The sequence below is a fragment of the Rhinoraja longicauda genome, chromosome 36 (genome assembly GCF_053455715.1).
Source record: "Rhinoraja longicauda isolate Sanriku21f chromosome 36, sRhiLon1.1, whole genome shotgun sequence".
Taxonomy (NCBI): Eukaryota; Metazoa; Chordata; class Chondrichthyes; order Rajiformes; family Arhynchobatidae; genus Rhinoraja; species Rhinoraja longicauda.
The window spans coordinates 15,369,923-15,388,903 of record NC_135988.1 but is presented as its reverse complement, the minus strand read 5'-3'; the positions used below and the strand labels follow the sequence as shown (position 1 = coordinate 15,388,903).

The following is an 18,981-nucleotide window of genomic DNA, read 5'->3' as shown; positions in this document are numbered from 1 at the left end:
AGTTGAGATTTGGTCGGCATGGTGGCACAGTGGTAGAGCACCAGAGACCCGGATTCGATCAAAGCTGACCTCAGCTGTTGCCTGTGTGGAGTTTGCATGTTCTCCCTGTGATTGCCTTGCTTTCCTCCGGTTTTAGTTTAGCTTAAGGTTGTCACGTGTGCCGAGGTACAGTGAAAAGCCTTGTGTTGTACAGCGGGAGTACAGAGAAGGTTCACCAGATTGATCCCTGGGATGGCGGGACTTTCATATAAAGAAAGATTGGATAGACTAGGCTTGTACTCGCTGGAATTTAGAAGACTGAGGGGGGATCTTATAGAAACATATAAAATTCTTAAGGGGTTGGAGAGGCTAGATGCGGGGAGATTGTTCCCGATGTTGGGGGAGTCCAGAACCAGGGGTCACAGCTTAAGGATAAGGGGGAAGTCTTTTAGGACCGAGATGAGAAAACATTTCTTCACACAGAGAGTGGTGAGTCTGTGGAATTCTCTGCCACAGAAGGTAGTTGAGGTCAGTTCATTGCTTAATTTAAGAGGGCCCTTATATGTGGCCCTTTTTGCTAAAGGGATCAGGGGGTATGGAGAGAAGGCAGGTACAGGTTACTGAGCTGGATGATCAGCCATGATCATATAGAATGGCGGTGCAGGCTCGAAGGGCCGAATGGCCTACTCCTGCACCTATTTTCTATGTTTCTATGTTTCTATCCAGTCAATGGAAAGACTACACATGATTACAGTCAAGTTGTCCTCAGTATACACATACAGGATAAAGGGTATAACATTTTTCTTCTCTTTTCACATTGTATGTAATAACAGTGTGTAATTATCTGCTTTGATCTGTCATTTTCACACCTTACCTTTCCATACCTTTAGTCTCCCCGACTCTTAGTCTAAGGAAGGGGCTCGACCCGAAACGTCACCCATTCCTTCCCCTCAGAAATGTTGCGTCCTGCTGAGTTACTCAAGCATTTAGTATCTATCTCCTCCAAAGATGCTGCCTGACCCGCTGAGTTACTCCAGCTCATTGTGTCCTTTTAAATCTGTGTGGATCTTCAATTTACAGTAACCCTATGTTATTCTCCCCGTCACTTCCCACCCGATTCTACCACTTATGGTCTCGACCCGAAACGTCACCCATTCTCTCTCTCCTAGATGCTGCCTGACCCGCTGAGTTACTCCAGCATTTTGTGATACCTTCGTTTTGTACCAGCATCTGCAGTTATTTTCCTACACTACCACTCACCTTCATACGAGGAGCAATTCACAGCGGCCAATTAACCCACCGATGCTTAATGCAGGATATTTCTGATGAGCAGCCAATATTGATGACTGCAGGCAAAAAGATGATTTTTTTTTTTTTCATTTCTCCTCGATATTAAAATACAAGTTTGCTCTCGCTGTTTAAGGGCCTCCTCATTTTGAGCTCCCAGGTGGTTTATTTGGCAACACAGGTGGTGGACATCTAAAGCAAGACATGTCCTAATAATGAGGTAAAATGCTAAGTGAGTGAGATGGGATTTTTCAAGAAATCACGGTGTCACAAAATGCTGGAGTAACTCAGCAGGTCAGGCAACATCTGTGAGAGAGGGAGTCACCTACTCCCTCTCTCCTAGAAGGTATTTATTTCACAAAATGCTGGAGTAACTCAGCAGGCCAGGCAGCATCCCAGGAGAGAAGAAATGGGTGATGTTTCGGGTCCAGACCCTCTCTCCTGAGATGCTGCCTGACCTGCTGAGTTACTCCAGCATTTTGTGATACCTTCGATTTTGTACCAGCATCTGCAGTTATTTTCCTACACTACCACTTACCTTCATACGAGGAGCAATTCACAGCGGCCAATTAACCCACCGACACGCGCGTCGTTGGGATGCGTGGGAGGTATCCGGAGCATGTGGCCATCTCTTTGCGATTATCATCCAATTATTCAGCCATGCTCACAAGTATCAGATCAATGATAACGTGGCGTACCTCGGTGGCTGTGAGACAATCTCATGAAAGTAAGATGGAGTTCAGGCATGATTAATGCAAAATAAATAGGGAAAACCATCAGAAAATATTGATTTCACCAGGGATGACAGCAAAGCCACAAAGACGTTGGGAAGGCAGGTCTTCGAGTTGGAATAAATTGTGCTTTTCGTTTCTTTCCGCACGGAAAGGTCTGGATAAATAATTCTGCGGTATTTTAAATTAATGTTAATTCTCTGTGTTTACGACATTTGGGTGAGCGTTTGGCATTGATATTCTTCTTTGGATATCTTCTCTCCTGGCCCTCTCTCCTAGATGCTGCCTGACCTGCTGAGTTACTCCAGCATTTAAAGATACCTTCTTCTTTGGATGATACTGTCCCAAATGACGTACAGGTATGTAGGTTAATTGGCTGGGTAAATGTAAAAATTGTCCCTAGTGGGTGTAGGATAGTGTTAATGTGCGGGGATCGCTGGGCGGCACGGACTTGGTGGGCCGAAAAGGCCTGTTTCCGGCTGTATATATATGATATGATATGAAATGCATGTCATAATAGGAATCATAATAGGAATCATAATATTGTTGCTGCTCGTTGGGTTATCAAACAGCCGCCAGGGTATTTGCTTCAGAACCTTAGGGCAGATCCGCTGGGGGAATTTCCCCTCCTTCATTGTCACTCTCTCGCTATCGTGCTGCCGTTCGAGGCGGGATGGGGAGGGACAATCGAACAGCCCATCCTCTTTCCCGAAGAGAGACACAAAATGCTGGAGTAACTCAGGCAGCATCTCTGGAGGGAAGGAATGGGTTGACGATTTGGCTCGAGACCCTTCCTCAGACACTGTTTCGTCTGTCCCAGGCCGACAGAGCTTGTGAGCTGGGAACCAGTGATTTAATTTATCGCTTGACTTGAGGTGAATAAAAAATCATTCATGCAGGACCAGAAATTTTTGCTGCAATCTGCCACAATGCGCGTTCAGACTGAGAACAGTCGTGGGCTAAGACAAAATGTGAGAAGCAATCAATCTTGACGCGTTAAAAGGGATCTTGTGCATTAATTCTACATAAAAACTCAATCAGAATCCTTTCTCTCACCAAGGTCTCCTCAAATTACAATCCGCTATCACCTGTGGATTTTAGGACCAATGGGTCAATCTACAGTTTAGTTTATTGTCACGTATACCAAAGTACAGTGAAAAGCTTTTGTTGCGTGCTATCCAGACAACGGAAAGACAATACATGATTACATCGAGCCATTTACAGTGTTCAATAACGTTTAGTGCAAGGTAAAGCCAGCAAAGTCGGATTAAGGATAGTCTGAGGGTCACCAAAGAGGTAAGATAGCAGTTCAGGACTGCTCTCTGGTTGTGGTAGGATGATGTATAGGTTGGCTCTATGTTTGTAACCTGGGGATGTGGGACAGAGGTTTAAGATGAGGGGGGGTGGGGGGAGGGAAGATTTAATAGGAAACTGAGGGGTAACGTTTTCACACAAATAGTGGTGGGTGAATGGAACGAGCTGCCGGAGAAGATAGTTGAGGCAGGTACGATTGCAACGCTTAAGAAGCATTTAGAAGGGTACATGGATGGGATGGGTTTAGAGGGATACAGGACCAAGTGGACCCATTGGGCCCAAACCTCTCCTGCTCCCCTCCCCCTCCCCCCTCTCCTTCCCCCTCCCCCCTCTCCTTCCCCCTCCCTCCCCCTCCCCCTCACCCCCCTTCCCCTCCCCCCCACTCCATCCCCCTCAACTTCCCATTATCCTCCCCCTCCCCCCCTTCCCCCTCTCCTCCCCCCTCACTCCCCCTCCCCCCCCCTTCCCCTCCCCCCCACTCAATCCCCCTCAACTCCCCATTATCCTCCCCCCTCCCACCCTTCCACCCTCCCTCCCCTGTCAATCTCTGCCTTAAAAATATCCAATGACGGCCTCCACAGCCTTCTGTGGCAATGAATTCCACAGATTCACCACCCTCTGACTAAAGAAACTCCTCCCCATCTCCTTTCTAAAGGGACGTCTTTTATTCCGAGGCTGTGGTGTCTGGGCCTAGACTCTCCCACTAGTGGAAACATCCTCTCCGCATCGACTCTATCCAGGCCTTTCACTATTCAGTAAGTTTCCATGAGGCCCCCCCTCATTCTTCTAAACTCCAGTGAGTTCAGGCCCAGTGCCGTCAAAAGCTCATCATATATTAACATCCGCTGTTCCAGACGCCAACGTATTTACATCGGCGAAACCAAACGCAGGCTCGGCGATCGCTTCGCTCAACATCTGCGCTCGGTACGCATTAACCAATCTGATCTCCCGGTGGCTGAGCACTTCAACTCCCCCTCCCGTACCCAGTCTGACCTTTCTGTCATGGGCCTCCTCCAGTGCCATAGTGAGGCCCACCGGAAATTGGAGGAACAGCACCTCATATTTCGCCTGGCAGCTTGCAGCCCAGTGGTATGAACATTGACTTCTCCAACTTTAGATAGTTCCTCTGTCCCTCTCTTCCCCTCCCCTTCCCAGATCTCCCTCTATCTTCCTGTCTCCACCTATATCCTTCCTTTGTGCCGCCCCCCCTGACATCAGTCTGAAGAATGGTCTCGACCTGAAACGTCGCCCATTCCTTCTCTCCCGAGATGCTGCCTGACCTGCTGAGTTACTCCAGCATTTTGTGAATATATTAACCCAATCATTCCTGGGATCATTCTCGTAAAACCTCCTCTGGACCCTCTCCAATGCCAGCACAACCTTCCTCAGACGCGGGGCCCGAAACTGCTCACAGTTTGGGCCGAAGGGCATGTTCCTGCGCTGTGGAAACATTGAAACGTAGAAAATTGGTGCAGGAGGAGGCCATTTGGCCCTTCGAGCCAGCACCGCCATTCATTGTGATCATGGCTGATCATCCACAATCAGTAACCCGTGCCTGCCTTCTCCCCATACCCCTCGATTCCACTAGCCCCGAGAGCTCTATCTAACTCTCTTTTAAATTCATCCAGTGAATTGGCCTCCACTGCCCTCTGCGGCAGAGGATTCCACAAATTCACAACTCTCTGGGTGAAAAGGTTTTTTCTCACCTCAGTTTTAAATGGACTCCCCTTTATTCTTGTGGCCCCTTGTTCTGGAACTCTTAGGTGTTCGGTGTTCCGAGCCATTTAACCGTGAACTTAAACTGGCCTGTTATCTGTTATCTGTTACAGGTTCTTGGGATTATACTGAGTTGTTTGTACCTGGAGAAGCTCTCGGAACACATGGACGAAGTGGATGGATTCAGAATGTTCGGAAGGTCAATTCCCTACGAGCAATTGGACCTCAGTGGGGGCGGCTGGTGCATGTGCTGGCCCAGGGAGGAAGGTTACCAGCCATTCGAAGAAGCCGACGACCCCAATCCGTTGAATCCCCTTCATGACACCCAACCGATCGACACAGAGCAGGAAGAGGTTGGACTCCAACATCCAGAAACAACTGTCACCGGCCAGTTTCAGGACACGGAATTAAGATAGTGGATACGACATGCATGATGAGACCAGCGTGTGATGGTCCTGTCTGCATGTGACAGGCAGTCGCATGCTCTCATCAGTCACAGTGCCCAACAGTGGCATCGGGGAACAAAATAGAGTGTGATCACTTCGGTTGCCGACTTCCTCACTTCCAAATAAGGGGCAAAGGGTGACGTCACCGCCCCGCGCCCCACGTGACCTCACCCAGCCGTGCTCCAGCTCCACCATTGGCAGCCGCCTGGGCCGGGAAGCGGGTTGCTACGCAACCTCCATTAGGGGGCGCCCGGGCCTTCGGGCCTACAGTATCCAGGCCTACAGTGTCCGGGCCTACAGTGTCCGTGCCTACAGTGTCCGGGCCTACAGTGTCCGGGCCTACTGTGTCCGGGCCTACAGTGTCCGGGCCTACAGCGCCATCTGGGCCTAATACGGGACAAGGGCGGTCCGGTATGGGACAAACCAATTTAGCCCAAAATATGGGATGTCCCGGCTAATACGGGACAGTTGGCAACCCTAGTGATCAGGCAACACTAGTGACCAGTCAGCATAGATTCCACCCAACTTCCTTCTTCAGACTGATGAAGGGTCTCTACCTGAAACATCACCTATTCCTTCTCTCCAGAGATGCTGCCAGACCCACTGAGTTACCTACCACTGACCCCTTCGGCCCACCGGGTCCGCGCCACCTAGCGATCCCCGCACATTAACACTATCCTACTCCCACTAGGGACAATTTTTACATTTGCCCAGCCAATTAACCTACAAACCTGTACGTCTTTGGAGTGTGGGAGGAAACCGAAGATCTTGGAGAAAACCCACGCAGGTCACGGGGAGAACGTGCAAACTCCGTACAGACGGCACCCGTAGTCGGGATCGAACCCGGGTCTCCGGCGCTGCATTCGCTGTAAGGCAGCAACTCTACCACTGCGCCACTGTGCCGCCATTTTGTGTGTATCTCCAGTGTAAACCAGCATCTCCAGTTCCTTCTTGCACTACCCAACTTCCTGTTGGGTTCCATGTGTCAAGCAACCTGATTAAAAGGAAAATTAAATCCTATTTTTGAAAGGGAAACGTGCTTTGTAAATTCTTCAGCTGAACCTGATGATATAAGAAGCTGCAAGCAAAGGCAGGCTAAGTTGTAGCTACTCAATCTTGGATGATGGTCTTGGTTAGGCCCCAACTTGCAGTCTTCAGCTCTTTCCCAATCCCTCGACCTCCTACTTTCACCCTGAGGAAGAGTCCCGACCCAAAACGTCACCCATGCTTTTTACTCCAACATTTTGTGTATATCTTTGGTATGAACCGGCATCTGCAGTTCTTTGTTTCTACACTGGAGGTGCTGTTGAGCAGAAGGAAGCTCCCCCCCCCCCACACTCTGAGGCAGAGGAACAATTTCCAGAATCACTAGTTTAGTTTAGAGATACAGCGCGGAAACAGGCCCTTCGGCCCACCAGGTCTGCGCTGACCAGCGATCCCTGCACATTAACACTATCCTACACCCACTGGAGACAATTTTTACATTTACCAAGCCAATTAACCTACAAACCTGTACGTCTTTGGAGTGCGGGAGGAAACCGAAGATCTCGGAGAAAACCCACGGGGAGAACATGCAAACTAACGTGTCCAACCCCTTAATAATCTTATGTTTCGATAAGATCCCCTCTCATCCTTCTAAAATCCAGTGTATACAAGCCTAGTCGCTCCAGTCTTTCAACATACGACAGTCCCGCCATTCCGGGAATTAACCTAGTAAACCTACGCTGCACGCCCTCAATAGCAAGAATATCCTTCCTCGAACTCTGAATGTACAAACTCTGTACAGACAGCACCCGTAGTCAGGATCGAACCCGGGTCTCCGGTGCTGCATTCGCTGTAAGGCAGCAACTCTACCGCCGCGCCACCGTGACCGCACTAACCTGTCCACTTTCCCCACATGAGATCCATACAGAGAATATTCAATTCCTACAAGCGCACATCTCCCAGTGTTATGATCATTTTTGATAAGTGCTTGCTCAACAACAATGCAAAATGATTTTGGTTCAGTTTATTTTAGTTTAGTTTATTTCACGAGCACCAAGGTACAGTGGAAAGCTTTTTTGTTGCGTGCTAACCAGTCAAGGAAAGACTGTACATGATTACAATCGAGTCATCGACAGTGTACATATATACGATAAAGAGAACAACGTTTAGTGCAAGATAAATGTGCAGTAACGTCTGATGACAGTCCGAGGGTCTCCAATCTAGTAGTTAGCTCAGGACCGCTCTCCCGTTGTTATTAGGATGGTTCAGTTGATTAATAATAGCTGAGAAGAAACTGTCCCTGAATCTGGAGGTGTGCGTTTTCACACTTCTAAACCTCTTGTCTGACGGGAGAGGGAGTGGCCAGGGTGCGACTGGTCTATGATTAGGCTAGTGGCCTTGCCGAGGCAGCGTGAAGTGTAGATGTGGAAGGGAGGTCGGTTTGTGTGGTGGTCTGGACTGAGTCCACAATTTCCAGTGGTCTTCGATGGAGCTGTCGCTGTGATGCGTCTCGCTAGTATGCTTTCTACGGCGCGTCTTAGTTTAGTTTAGTTTAGAGATACAGCATGGAAACAGGCCCTTCGACCCATTGGGTCCGCGCCGACCAGAAATCCCCATGCACTAGCATTATCCTACGCATTAGCGACAATTCACAACTTTTACTGAAGCCAATTAACCTACCAACCGCACGAGATGCAACACCTGTCCCTTTACCTCCCCCCTCAACTCCATCAAAGGACCCAAACAGTCTTTCCAGGTGAGACAGAGGTTCACCTGCACCTCCTCTAACCTCATCTATTGCATCCGCTGCTCTAGATGTCAACTTATTTATATCGGCGAAACCAAGCGCAGGCTCGGCGATCGCTTCGCTGAACACCTGCGCTCGGTCCGCATTAACGCAACTGATCTCCCGGTGGCCCAGCACTTTAACTCCCCCTCCCATTCCCAGTCTGACCTCTCTGTCATGGGCCTCCTCCAGTGCCATAGTGAGGCCCGCCGGAAATTGGAGGAGCAGCACCTCATATTTCGCCTGGGCAGTTTGCAGCCCGGTGGTATGAACGTCGACTTCTCCAACTTCAGATAGCTCCTCTGTCCCTCCCTTCCCCTCCTCCTTCCCAGATCTCCCTCTATCTTCCTGTCTCCACCTATATCCATCATTTGTCCCACCCCTGACATCAGTCTGAAGAAGGGTCTCGACCCGAAACGTCACCCATTCCTTCTCTCCCGAGATGCTGCCTGACCTGCTGAGTTACTCCAGCATTTTGTGAATAAATCGATTTGTACCAGCATCTGCAGTTATTTTCTTATACCAACCTGTACGTCTTGGAATGTGGGAGGAAGCCAGAGCCGCCAGGAAAAACCCACGCGGTCACGGGGAGAATGTACAAACTCCGTACAGACAGCGCCCGTAGTCAGGATCGAACCCGGGTCTCTGGCGCTGTGAGGCTAGGGGCCACCATGCTGCCCAGAGGGAGAAGGTGCCTGCTCGTCCATGCAAGGTGTGTCCTTGATGGAGATGAAACATCACACAGCAAGTCAGTCTCCATCGGCGGGTGTGTTCTATATCACCTGGACACTGCAGAGGTTGCAATGTACCTGCAAGCCCACAGAACCCTGACAAGCTTAATCTTCCATGTTGTAATGTTGTCAGGCAGTTAACTAACCTTTAATGTTGGCGTTGATTTGTAACAATACTTTCCCCGAGGTTGGGGAAAGGGCAGTGTCAGCAGCACAGTGAGTTCTGTGGATCTCAGAGATTAAGGTGTGTCATCGGCTGCAGAACACAGCTTGTACTATTCTGCAATGCCTTTGATTCTAAGGCAGGTACGTAATACATCGTGTTAGAGATACAGCGCAGGGCTTCAGAAGGGCTAAACATCCAAGGATGTACACACCACTGGAGATAGATGGGTCTACTGTGGATAGGGTGAGCAGTTTTAAATACTTGGGAGTCCGCATCACAGAGGATCTGACGTGGGCAACACACATTGCCGCACTGGTGGGTAAGGCTAAGCAGCGCCTTTACCACCTTAGACAATTGAGGAAATTCAGAGTGTCTCTGAGGATCCTTCATTGCTTTTACTCTGGGGCTGTAGAGAGCATACTGTCCGGCAACATTACAGTCTGGTTTGGGAACAGCTCTGCCCAGGACAGGATGGCCCTGCAGAGAGTAGTGCGTTCGGCAGAACGCACCATGGGAACTACACTCGCCCCCCTGCAGGACCTATACATCAGGAGGTGCAGATCCAGAGCAAGCAAGATCATGAGGGACCCCTGCCACCCCAGTAACAGACTGTTCCAGATGCTACGATCAGGCAAACGCCTCCGCTGTCACGCTGCGAAAACGGAGAGGATGAGACGGAGCTTCTTCCCACAGGCCATCAGGACTGTCAACTTTTATAACCCCAGAGACTAAATTTTTGTCGACACTAATAGTAACTTATTAACTTTATTTATATGCTGTAACTGTAATTATTTTTTGTGCACAACCCGCAGGCATTGCCACTTTCATTTCACTGCACATTGTGTATGTGTATGTGACAAATAAATTTGACTTGAAGCGCAGGGAACAGAGCCTTCGGCCCACCGAGTTCGCGCCGACCAGCGATCCCCGCGCACTAACACTATCCTACTATCCCGCACACACTAAGGACAATTTACAATTATACCAAGCCAATCATCCTGCAAACCTGGAATGTGGGAGGAAACCGGAGATCCTGGAGAAAACCCACGCAGTCACAGGGAGAACGTAGAAGCTCAGTACAGACAGAACACGTAGTTGGGTTGTCATTTGTCAGAATGAGAATTAACAAAAATCCAAAAAGTCACTAAAAAACATGGTTGGAGTTAAAAACTTGGGAAAATATTATGAGATTATTTTGTGCTGTAAAGACTGCTGTTAAAAATATTGTATTTTTAAAAAACTTGGAATCGTGTTTTTTTTAAAAGTGAATAATGATATTAGACATGCTAATTTTGTGGAAGTTTTAAATCATATCTGTCCTTTCAGTTTTATTGATGCAGTTCCAGAGTGAATAAATCAACCCCAGCTTTAGGGATGATGGATTTGTTTTATAAATTGAATTATATTGATTTTTTTCGGGAAAGAGAAATAAATACATGCCTTGAAAATTTATATAGGTATCAATATGGTCTTGTGTAGGAAGGAACTGTAGTTGCTGGTTAAAACCAAAGGTACACAGAAAATGCTGCAGTAATTTTTGAGTAATGGCTGACGTTTCGGGTCGAGACCCTTCTTCGAGACTCTTCTAAAGAAGGGTCTCGACCCGAAACGTCAGCCATTCCTGCTCTCCTGAGATGCTGCTTGTCCCGCTGAATTACTCCAGCATTTTGTGTCTACAATATGGTTGATAAACAAACTGAAGAAGATAATAATAATGTCCTGGATAGAAATAACTTGTGCACACTTTGCAATTAAACCTATTAACATCAAGTTATCTACCTTTGGATTCCTTGCACTAATAAAGTTGTAAATCTGTCTATTGTCTATTGTCTATCATGGTTGGTATTGGATTACAGTACTTCTTGTGTGTAATATTGTGGGAATTATTTTCATGTATAAACCTAATCTACTCTTGGTCTCACTGATGTAAAAGACAAAACCTGAGCTCTCCCTACTCATTATAACTCAACCAGGGTGTCACGGTAGTCCAGTGGTAGAGCTGCCATCTTACAGCGCCAGAGACCCGGGTTCGATCGTGACTACGGGTGCTGTCTGTACAGAGTTTGTACGTTCAGAGTTTGAGGAAGGATATTCTTGCTATTGAGGGTGTGCAGCGTAGGTTTACTAGGTTAATTCCCGGAATGGCGGGACTGTCATATGTTGAAAGACTGGATCGACTAGGCTTGTATACACTGGAATTTAGAAGGATGAGAGGAGATCTTATCGAAACGTATAAGATTATTAAGGGGTTGGACACGTTAGAGGCAGGAAGCATGTTCCCAATGTTGGGGGAGTCCAGAACCAGGGGCCACAGTTTAAGAATAAGGGGTAGGCCATTTAGAACGGAGATGAGGAAAAACGTTTTCAGTCAGAGAGTTGTAAATCTGTGGAACTCTCTGCCTCAGAAGGTAGTGGAGGCCAATTCTCTGAATGCATTCAAGAGAGAGCTAGATAGAGCTCTTAAGGATAGCGGAGTCAGGGGGTATGGGGAGAAGGCAGGAACGGGGTACTGATTGAGAATGATCAGCCATGATCACATTGAATGGCGGTGCTGGCTCGAAGGGCCGAATGGCCTACTCCTACACCTATTGTCTATTGTTCTCCCTGTGACCTGCGTGGGTTTTCTCCGAGATCCTCAGTTTCCTCCAACATATAAAGGTTTAATTAGCTTGGTATAAATTTAAATTGTCCCTCGTGTGTGTAGGGTAGAGTTGATGTGCAGGGATCGCTGGTCGGTGCGGACTTGATGGGCTGAAGGACCTGTATCTCTAAAACTAAAATGAATGATTAAGTTACTGAGTCACTCCCGCACTTTGTGTCTATCTTCGGTGTAAACCAGCATCTGCAGTTCCTTCCTACACATTAATTATTAAGCCTGTCTCCCATCAAAGGGATTGTTTTGTCTCCAAGTCACGCAGCCTTCATGTGGAAGATGAGATGTGTGGAATCGGGAATATTGTCCTATTTAAGACATGAATCCTGGAGATGGGATTGAGATAGTTTTGAGAGCCCCAGGGCATTCTACTGGGGCATCAGGTGGTATAAAAATCTCATCAGGACATCTTGGAATTGGCTTTATTTTCTGCACAGCTTGATTCAACCTGAAGAATATTTAGTTGGGGAATTGAGATTGGGACATTTAAACGGCTGTGAGAATCCAATTTGTGCTCATTTGGATTTAGGGCATCGGTGTGACTGCACGTTAAGTGTTTGAAAGAAGCGGAGTGTGAAACGTGGAGGTTGAATTGTCATTAATATCTCAGGTGCTGTCCTTTAACCTCAATTCAAACAGCAAATGCAAAGCTGTGAAGGTTGCAACGAGCAAGGGGACAAGAATAATCATCTGTGTGTTCTCATCATTTCCATCTCATTTTCAGATTCCAAAACTATCATCAACTTTTTTTAGTTTTCAGCTTTAGTTTTGTCAGTTTTAGAGATGCAGCGCGGAAACCGGCCCCTTCGGCCCATCGAGTCCACACCGCAACACTAACACTATCCCACACACACTATGGACCGTTTTACATTTACACCAAGCCAATTAACCTACAAACCTGTACGTCTTTGGAGTGGTGGGAGGTGACCGAAAGATCTCGGAGAAAACCCACGCAGATCACGGGGAGAACGTACAAACTCCGTACAGACAGCGCCCGTAGTCGGGATCGAACCCGGGGTGTCTGGCGCGGTAATTGCTGTAAGGCAGCAACTCTTGGTGTTGCTCATGCCAAGACTGCTGCAATTACCTCTCTCTCCATCCCTCCCCCTATGCAGTGTGTTCTGCCTCAGAAGGCAGTGGAGGCCAATTCTCTGAATGCATTCAAGAGAGAGCTGGATAGAGCTCTTAAGGATAGCGGAGTCAGGGGGTATGGGGAGAAGGCAGGAACGGGGTACTGATTGGGAATGATCAGCCATGATCACATTGAATGGCGGTGCTGGATCGAAGGGCCGAATGGCCTCCTCTTGCACCTATTGTCTATTGCTCATGCCAAGACCGGTGCAATTACCTCTCTCTCCATCCCTCCCCCACCCTAGTTCGTTCTCAGACCAGTCTCACCATCCTCCCGATTCATGTTAATGCTCTGTGTGCCTCGTTGTCATCTTCCCCCCTCGGCCAACAATGAACCATTCTGCATTTATTTACTCGATCGCCGCCTTGCTTCCAGGGGGAATGAGATGGGGTTTGTCCGCACAGACAGCGCCCGTAATCAGGGTCGATCCCGGGTCTCTGGCGCTGCGAGGGAGCAAGGGGACAAGACTCATCGTCTATGTGTTGCCATCATCCCCATCTCATTTTCAGATTCCAAAACTATTATCAACTTTTTTTAGTTTTAGTTTTAGAGATACAGCACATATATCAGGCCCTTCGGCCCACCGAGTCCGCCCCGACCAGCGATCCTCGCACACGAACACTATCCTACACATACCAGGCACAAATTACACTTGTACAAAGCCAAATAACCCTACAAACTTGTACTTTGCTTTGGAGACAGCACCCGTAGTCGGGATCGAACCCGGGTCTCTGGCGCTGCAAGTGCTGTAAGGCATCAACTTTACCGCTGCGCCCGTGACTAACTTGGAGAGGGTGCAAACTCCACACAGACGGCACTGGAGGTTCGGATGGAACCCTCATTTAACGTGGCAAACTTCCCGATGAGACTTGATTACATTTTCTGCACAATGTTCACTGTGGGCACGTCCATACACAGAGATAACAAGATGACATTTACTGTGCATTCTGTACCCTGTGCCCACACATTGAGATTACACATTGCAAACTCTAATGATTCATCGCTTCCAAAAAAAAACCAGATGAACTGTCGATTTCTTGGCCAGATACCGTTCAATTTCCATACCATACAGTTATTTGGCTTCCCGCTGAGAGAGAGGCCTGTTGCCAAGATATTCAAGTGAATAGACACAAAATGCTGGCGTAGTAACTCAGCGGGTCAGACAGCATCTCTGGAGAAAAGGAATCGGCTCACCACCCCTCTATCTCCAGGTCCCTCAGGTCGGCCGACTTGGGGCTACTGACTACCCCGCGGTCTAGGCTTAAGCTCAGGGGTGACCGCGCTTTTGCGGTTGCAGCTCCTAGACTGTGGAACAGCATCCCTCTCCCCATCAGAACTGCCCCCTCCATCGACTCCTTTAAGTCCAGGCTCAAAACCTATTTCTACTCCCTAGCGTTTGAGGCCCTCTGAGGGGACGCTGTGAACTGTTTATGTATGTGCTGTTATGTTTGTGTGCCATTGTATGTTCGTTTCTTAGCACCTGAACTGATGTACAGCACTTTGGTCAACGTGGGTTGTTTTATTAAACGTGCTATACAAATAAAATTGACTTGAATGAAAGATGCGCAAAAAAGTAGCGATGATAAAAGGAAACAGGCCATTGTTAGGCGTATGTGGCCGTGGTACGAGTCTGGGTCAAAACATGATCGTAGGGACGGAGACCAGGAGGAATCAGTGAGAGATAGTTAGCACCAATCTTATCTTTACATCTCACCATGCTGTGATGTAACACTTGTTGATGAGCAAGAGACTCCAGCGATACATTAAGAATTCATTCTTGATTCAGAGTTCCAGTAACGTCTTTTGAATTGTATTTTACGCTGCAGTTCATTCTCAGCTTACTTTGTCTCATTGTTATTGATGTTCAGTACGCATTACCTCAGCCATATTCATGATCTAATTAAGGCAATCAATGAAGTGCTCTTCTCTACAAATGGTGCAGTGGTATATTAAGCATATGATTTGAGCTGACTTATCAGTAGCAGCTGCCAACTCCATCAAAGAACAGCGAGTTTCCCAACGAGGCTAGAAGATCTTTTTTTTTCTTTTGTGTTTAGAGATACAGCGTGGAACAGGCCATTCGGCCCACAGAGTCCATGCTGACCAGCAATCCCCGCACATTAACACTATCCTACACACACTCGGGACAATTTTTACATTTACACCAAGCCATTTAGCCTACAAACCTGCACGTCTTTGGAGTGTGGGAGGAAACCGAAGATTTCGGAGAAAACCCCACGCAGGTCACGGGAAGAACGTACAAACTCCGTACAGACATAGACGGTAGTCAGGATTGAACCCGGGTCTCTGGCGCTGCATTTGCTGTAAGTCTACCGCTGTGCCACTTAATCTGTGCAAAACTGCTGTTGAGATCATATTTTTCAAAGTATTTTAAAATCCTCCACATCTTTTCTTCATGGATGTCAACTGAGTTTCGAGTCACTGGTTATAAGGATTGGCCCAGATATTCGAGTGCTCGGCATTTGCTGTTGGGTAACCACTTTACCAAGAAAGTCCTCAAGAGGTAATACTATGTACCAGCAGTACCTAACGTAGAAAGTCACTTGGGGGCCAACATATTCAACATAACTTAAAATCTTTTTATCCATTATTAATGTAAAGAGTGAAATCAATGAAACTGATGCAGTGTTACAGGCGCTGCCAGGGGTGGTGGTGGAGGCGGGTATGATAGTGGTGTTTAAGAGACTTTTGGATAGGCACATGGATATGCAGGGGGATATAGATTATATGCAGGCAGATTAGAATTGATCTTGGCAGCATGTTCAGCACAGACATTGTGGGCTGGAGGGACTGTTCTTGTGCTGCATTGTTCTGTATTCTATGTTCTATGTTCTTCGTGCTGCCAACTCTGTTATTAGTTGCTGCCACACAGCACCAGAGGTCTTGGCTCGATCCTGACTATGGGTGCAAACTCGTCAACGCCAATACAATGTACAAACTCCGTACAGACAGCGCCCGTAGTCAGGATCGAACCTGGGGTCTCCGGCGCTGTAAGGCAGCAACTCTACCGCCGCGCCACCGTGCCGCCACTGGTGATCGGGTTAACAGAGAGATCGCCTCCACTCATCGACAGAATCGTGCCCCTCGGATGCTTCACGTCCGCGAAGTTGCCTCAAAGACCAACACACGCAGCTCGTCTGATGGATGGCCCCAATCTGTCAGGCAGCAATTCCCCCTGGGGGTGCTGGTTCGAAGGAGGGCGAGAATGAGATGACTTAAAAGCGGGCAACATTCAGACAATTGCCGGAATCGACGGGAATAAAGCAAGGAGCGTCTGACTGAGATCAAGGGGTTGAAGGGTGAGCGAGTGCAGATGATAGACGTGAACTTGGACCGAGGGATAGCTTGCACTGACATCTGGTGGGGAATGTGCTGAGTCAGCTCCTCCAGTACAAAGTGCAAACTTCAAATGCAGTTTGATAAACTCGCCCTGTTCAAACTTCCGAACGAATTATGCTCTGGTTCGTTTTCTTTGTCTCATTTATTTTCTCTCCCTTCCTCTCTCCGTCTTTCTCTCCATCTCTTTCTCCCCTCTCACACTTTCTATTGCCTCTCGCTCTTTCTGTCACCCTCACGCTACAGTGCGTGGGTTCGAAGAGCAGAATTAGGCCATTCGGCCCATCGAGTCTACTCCGCCATTCAATCGTGGCCGATCTGTCTTTCCCTCTCAACCCCATTCTCCCGCCTTCTCCCCGTAACCTTTGAAAATTTAAGCAGTATCTGGACAACTATTTGACTCTATAAGGCATAGAAGGATACAAGTTCGGCAAAATAGTGTGGACAGGTGCTAAATGGTCAGCATGGTGAATATAGACAATAGACAGTAACTCAGCGGGTCAGGCAGCATCTCAATAGACAATAGGTGCAGGAGGAGGCCATTCGGCCCTTCGAGCCAGCACCACCATTCAATGTGATCATGGTTGATCATTCTCAATCAGTACCCCGTTCCTGCCTTCTCCCCATACCCCCTGACTCCGCTATCCTGAAGAGCTCTATCTAGTTCTCTCTTGAATGCATTCAGAGACTTGGCCTCCACTGCCTTCTGAGGCAGAGAATTCCACAGATTTACAACTCTCTGACTGAAAAAGTTTTTCCTCATCTCCGTTCTAAATGGCCTACCCCTTATTCTTAAAATGCGGCCTCTGGTTCTGGACTCCCCCAACATTGGGAACATGTTTCCTGCCTCTAACGTGTCCAACCCCTTAATAATCTTATATGTTTCGATAAGATCCCCTCTCATCCTTCTAAATTCTAGTGTATACAAGCCTAGTCGCTCCAGTCTTTCAACATATGACAGTCCCGCCATTCCGGGAATTAACCCAGTAAACCTACGCTGCACGCCCTCAATAGCAAGAATATCCTTCCTCAAATTTGGAGACCAAAACTGCACACAGTACTCCTGGTGCAGTCTCACAGTACTCCAGGTGCAGTACACAGTACTCCAGGTGCTTTGTTTGATTGATTAAAAGATACAGCATGGAAACAGGCCCTTTGGCCCACCGATCACACTGACCATCGATCACCCATTCACTCTAGTTCTATGTTATACCTCTTTTTCATCCACTCCCCTACAAATGACAGACAATTTGCAGAGGACCAATTAACCTACAACCTCGCAGGTCTTTGCTCTGTGAGAGGAAACCGGTGTACCTGATAGAAACCCACACTGTCTAGTTTTAGTTTAGAGATACAGCACGGAAACAGCCCTTGGCCCCACCGAGTCCACACTGGCCAACGATCCCTGCACATTAACACTATCATGCACGAGGGACAGTTTTTTTAAACATATCTTCTTCTTAAGCCCTTTGCTCCTCTAGGGAGCATAGGCCGTTGACAAATGTCCTCCCCCTCACTCGGTTGTTGGCAGTTCTTTCGAGATCTCCCCAGTTTTTTACAGATATACCAAGCCAATTAACCTACAAACCTGCACGTCTTTGGAGTGTGGGAGGAAACCGAAGTTCTCGTAGCAAACCCACGCGGTCACGGGGAGAACGTACAAACTCTGTACAGACAGCACCCGTAGTCGGGATCGAACCCATGTCTCTGGTGCTGTAAGGCAGCAACTCTACCGCTGCGCCACAGTGGAAAATGGAACATAGTTCATAAGGTCATAAGTGATAGGAGTAGAATTAGGCCATTCGGCCCATCAAGTCTACTCCGCCATTCAATCATGGGGACAACGTGCAAACTCTGCACAGACAGCATCCAAGGGTCAATATGGAGACCAGGTCTCTGGCGCTGTAAGGCAGTAGCTCGACCAACACCATTACCAAGTCTATAACAACGGATCCCAAACATTTTCACCAGTGATGAGTAAGAACTACAGTATGTGGTGTCCTGTTTTTCCCCTTCTCACCTCCTAGCCCAACGTGATTACATCTGCCAAATTCTGTGGTTGGGAAACTTTAAGCAAATGCTAATATTCAGCGTGGTTAAAATGTGCATACATTGTCTTTAACAAATTGTAGAAAATAATTTCAGTTTTTTTTAAATAAGGGAAATGCTCCAAATCGTGTGTCAAACAGCGTCTGAGGAGAGAGAAACGGAGTTAACGTGTCCGGGTGAAGATCTTTCATCAGACTAACAATAGTCGAGGTAAAATGTGTAGGAAGGAACTGCAGATGCTGGTTTAAACCGAAGACAGACACAAAAAGCTGGAGTAACTCAGCGGGACAGGAAGCATCTCAGGACACAAAAAGCTGAAGAAGGATCTCGACCCGAAACGTCACCCATTCCTTCTCTCCAGAGATGCTGCCTGACCTGCTGAGTTACTCCAGCTCTTTGTGTCTATCTAATAGTTGAGATAAAACAAGCTTTAAGAAGGGAAGATAACAAGGGTAAGGAAAACATAGAAAATAGGTGCCAGAGGAGGCCATTCAGCCCTTTGAGCCAGCACCGCCATTCATTGTGATCATGGCTGATCATCCACAATCAGTAACCTGTGCCTGCCTTCTCACCATATCCCTTGATTCCACTAGCCCCGAGAGCTCTATCTAACTCTCCCTTAAATCCATTCAGTGATTTGGCCTCCACTG

The 18,981-nt window shown here is 47.7% G+C and overlaps 1 protein-coding gene across 3 annotated transcripts in view; it reads left to right on the top strand.

The window, feature by feature from the left end:
• LOC144610469 (tetraspanin-15-like) overlaps nt 1–9,541 on the top strand; it is a 171,923-nt gene extending 162,382 nt beyond the window's left edge. For all 3 annotated transcript variants that reach the window (XM_078429204.1, XM_078429205.1, XM_078429203.1), the window contains one exon: nt 5,141–9,541. In XM_078429204.1, coding sequence (XP_078285330.1) covers nt 5,141–5,443 — 303 coding nt within the window. In that variant the 3' untranslated portion in view covers nt 5,444–9,541. The remainder of the gene's footprint in view (nt 1–5,140) is intronic.
• The last annotated feature ends 9,440 nt before the right edge of the window (nt 9,542–18,981 follow it).